The sequence below is a fragment of the Orycteropus afer genome, unplaced genomic scaffold (genome assembly GCF_000298275.1).
Source record: "Orycteropus afer afer isolate SDZICR_OR568_19922 unplaced genomic scaffold, OryAfe1.0 scaffold00130, whole genome shotgun sequence".
In the NCBI taxonomy this organism is placed as follows: Eukaryota; Metazoa; Chordata; class Mammalia; order Tubulidentata; family Orycteropodidae; genus Orycteropus; species Orycteropus afer.
Genome location: NW_006921717.1, coordinates 5,575,410 through 5,578,773, shown reverse-complemented (window position 1 = coordinate 5,578,773; position 3,364 = coordinate 5,575,410). Strand labels below are relative to the sequence as shown.

At 61.5% G+C, this 3,364-nt stretch overlaps 1 protein-coding gene across 1 annotated transcript in view; it reads right to left on the bottom strand.

Annotated features, from left to right (window-relative positions):
• Positions 1-3,032: 3,032 nt before the first annotated feature.
• The window catches only part of ZFTA (zinc finger translocation associated), a 3,086-nt gene continuing 2,754 nt past the window's right edge, over positions 3,033-3,364 (bottom strand). Inside the window, exon 5 of the mRNA XM_007944991.1 lies at positions 3,033-3,362. Within this exon, the coding sequence (XP_007943182.1) occupies positions 3,033-3,362 (330 nt within the window). The remainder of the gene's footprint in view (positions 3,363-3,364) is intronic.

The window sequence follows — 3,364 nt, the reverse complement described above, 5'->3', positions numbered from 1 at the left end:
CCCTGCCAGGAAGTCAGTGTGATATCTTTTTGGGCTTCCCCTCCAAAGGACCCCTCGCTGCACTGGAAGCTTCCACACCCAGCTCTTTTGTTACTGCTGTGCTCGGATAATTGGACAGATCATTGTGCCATGCAGGAATTTTTTCTTTTTTTCTTTTTTTTTTAAGAAAAACCTATAGATGAAAAATTACTAATGAAACTGTGTGTGAATGTACGTGCGCACAACATACAAATACAGTAGCACCCAAGGAGCTTCGATCTTGGTTCCTGTAAAACTGCAAATTGATGTGGTCTTAATAAAAAAACAAAACCATGACGGTGGTGTCGTTCTGCTAACTTTATTCTTTATACACAGTTTGGGTTATGAAACCAAACAAGGCTTCCAGCCCCCCACCCCACTCAGGAAGCTTTAAAAAGCTATTAACAGTTGATACTGTAAGGATTCCCAAGATTGCTGGGGTCCAGAGTAGAGCAAAGCTGTGCATTTGGTTTCTGAAAGAAAGTTGGAACCCCTCTAGGTGACTTTAGGAGAAGGGTGATGAGTGGCTGGGACCTGAGGGTGCTGGTAGCCCCACATCAGCCTGGGACGCTCCCGTGCAACGTGGGGCAGCAGCCTGTCAGTCCCACAGCTGCAGTGCAGGCACCTGAGTCACCTCTTGGCTGAAAGAACTTGTCACCTCTGCTTTGCTCTTCCCGAAAACTAAGGCTGCTGTGACCCTTCACCTGGGTTTTAAAAATTGATTCAACATCCCTCTTAGAAAACAGGCTGAAACTTCAAAAAAAAAAAAAAAAAAAAGACTGATGCAGACAACTTCACAAATATGCTACAGATGTTCAGGTAATGTCACTAAGTAACGTGGTATATAAATATGTCTTCGGAGTAACATTTACATATGGGCCGTAATAGCAAGCACACCATTAGAAACCATCAGGAGCGTCACCTGTTCTGTCAGGCCACCCAGGCAGGAGGGCAGTACGCCTGGCACCTGGCGGGGAGGGTCGCCTAGCCCAGCCCGGCCCCCCGAGGCCGCGGCTTGGGTCCGAGTGGCGCCTGATTGATCACTGGTGCTCAGAACTGCAGAGCACAGCACATTGGCCCGAGGGCTCGCTGGCACACTGGGGGGCCCGACGCGTTTCTGGGTCGAGGGCTGGGGCCCGAGAATTGGTATTGCTCAGGCAACACTTGGTCTGGGCCGCTGGAGCGCGCGGGGCTGCCCCGTGACGGCGTCCGCTCTGCTCGGGTCTCTGCCTGCCTACGGGGAAGAGCAGCACCGTTCCCAGTGTGCCTTCTGCCTGGCGTACCTGAGCCTCGGCGGCGGGCGCAGGTGACCCGCACAGGGTGCCCCCATTGCCTACTGTGTTGGACCTGGCAGAGGAGCAAGAGCGGTGTCCTGCCGCAACTAAAAGCATCGCGCATGGAGGAACGGAAAAGAGTGGTGGCGCCCGTCATCCCAGTCCGCAAGCTTCTCATACTGTCTGGGACACCCTGGAGGTCCACGCTGGGGAGTCAGGTCTACCTGAGCCCTACGAAGGACACAACTGGAGGCCGGGCCGGCGGCCGCAGCCCCACCCACCGCGTTGGGCCGGCACCTCCCAGCTGTGGCCTCTGGGGCTCCGCAAACCCATTCCAGGAGCTGGGCAGCTCTGCGGGCCTGCGGCACCCAGTTACCCTTTGGCCTAACGGTAAGCATCTGGACCAAGCAGAGAACAGGAGGCGGCGTGGCCCAAAGGAGAGAACTCGGAGCTGGGAGTTGGTGTTTTTATTCTCGAATAACTCCCTTCTCTGGGCTGCGTTTTACTTGAGGACGCGGGGTGCCGGCTGACTGTCAGGGTCCCTTCCAACCCCGCCAATCTCGGATTATATAAAGGGATAGAAAATCCATGGTATAAAAATCCTACTCCAATCAGAAGAGGGCCTGAGGCTCTGCGCTGGGGATGGAGCTGGGGTCACCCTCTGCCGGCCACTCGCCCTCCACACCCAGCCCTCACGTCCCACCAGCTGGCTGACTCCACTCCGAAGCAAGGGAACCGGCGTGCGCCGCAGACCAGCCTGCGGAGTCGCACCGTGGGAGGCGTCTGGGGCCCTGCACCCCCTGCCACTCGGCCTCTGTCCTTCCTCAGCCACCTCACAGCTTATCTCTGATACACGCATAATAAATAAGACATTTGCACATCGGGGTGATTGGGACAGCTCTCTCCCCGCCCCGACCCCTTTCATATAAAAGCATTAAATACAGTTTCAAAATAAAATACAAACAGCAAAAAGGGCCGAATGTCGGGGCCACCTGTTCTCCACAGGAGAACGAAACTACGCATCCCTCGGACCTGCCTGGGAGGCCGCGGGGGACAAAGGCAGGCCGAGCCCGGCCCGAGGCCCTGCGGACTGAGAACGGGTGGCGCGTCCGCCGCGAACAAAGGGGACAGAGGGGGCGGGAACACGACGCTAAGTGCCGGGACCGCCAGTGCCCCGGGCTCCGACCGACCGTGACGCCCGACGCCGAGCTTGGGGGTAAAGGCAGCCCTCCTAGCAGGAGAGAAGCGAAGGGCGCGGTGGGGCCCGCGGGCGCCGGGAGTGCGCCCGCCCCGCCGCGGGCTCCGCAGTCCCGGCCTCGGCGCAGCCGAGACACCGCTCGGGACCAGGCGGCCCACAGCGCCGCCTAGCGCGGGGCCAGCCGGCGGGCAACGCTGCAGGATCGGGGACCGGCGGCGCGGCCTTCCCGCTCTCCCCCGGGCCCTAATACTGACTGACGGGGGCCCGGACCTGGCAGGGGACCCGGGCTCGCCCCGTGGGTGGGCTGGCAGCGCCCGGTGCTAACACTGGAGGCCGCTTTGGCTTCTCAGAAACGTGGAGACCCGGCCCGGGGAGGCCCAGACCCCGGGCCAGAGGGGACCGTGCGGCGCGGCCCACTCGCTCCGGGCCGCCTGCTCGCTCCGCCCGGCCCGGCCAGCGGGGGGCGGCAGCAGCGCGCGCCCTGGGTCTTCCGGCTCTTGCCCGGGGCGGCGTCACCCTGCTGACCTGGCCCGGCGAGTCCGCTACGCCCGGCACACGGCGCCCGGCTTGAGGTCGGCGCCGCTGTCGCGCGGCGCGGGGGCGGGCGGCCCGAAGCCCTCGTGGCCGTAGCAGCGCAGCGCCGCCTCCTCGTAGGCCTCCAGAATGGTCTGGCGCTCCTCGGGCGTGAAGTCCATGGAGAAGGGGTGCACCTGCAGGATGTGCCGCTTGATGGTGCTCACCTTGAGCGTGGCCAGCGCGCCGCCGCACACCATGCACACCAGGCCGCGCCGGCTGCCGTCGTAGTCCATCAGGTACTCGCCCCGCCAGCGCGGCTGGTAGTTCCGCCGCTGCTCTCGGCTGCGGGGCGGCGGCG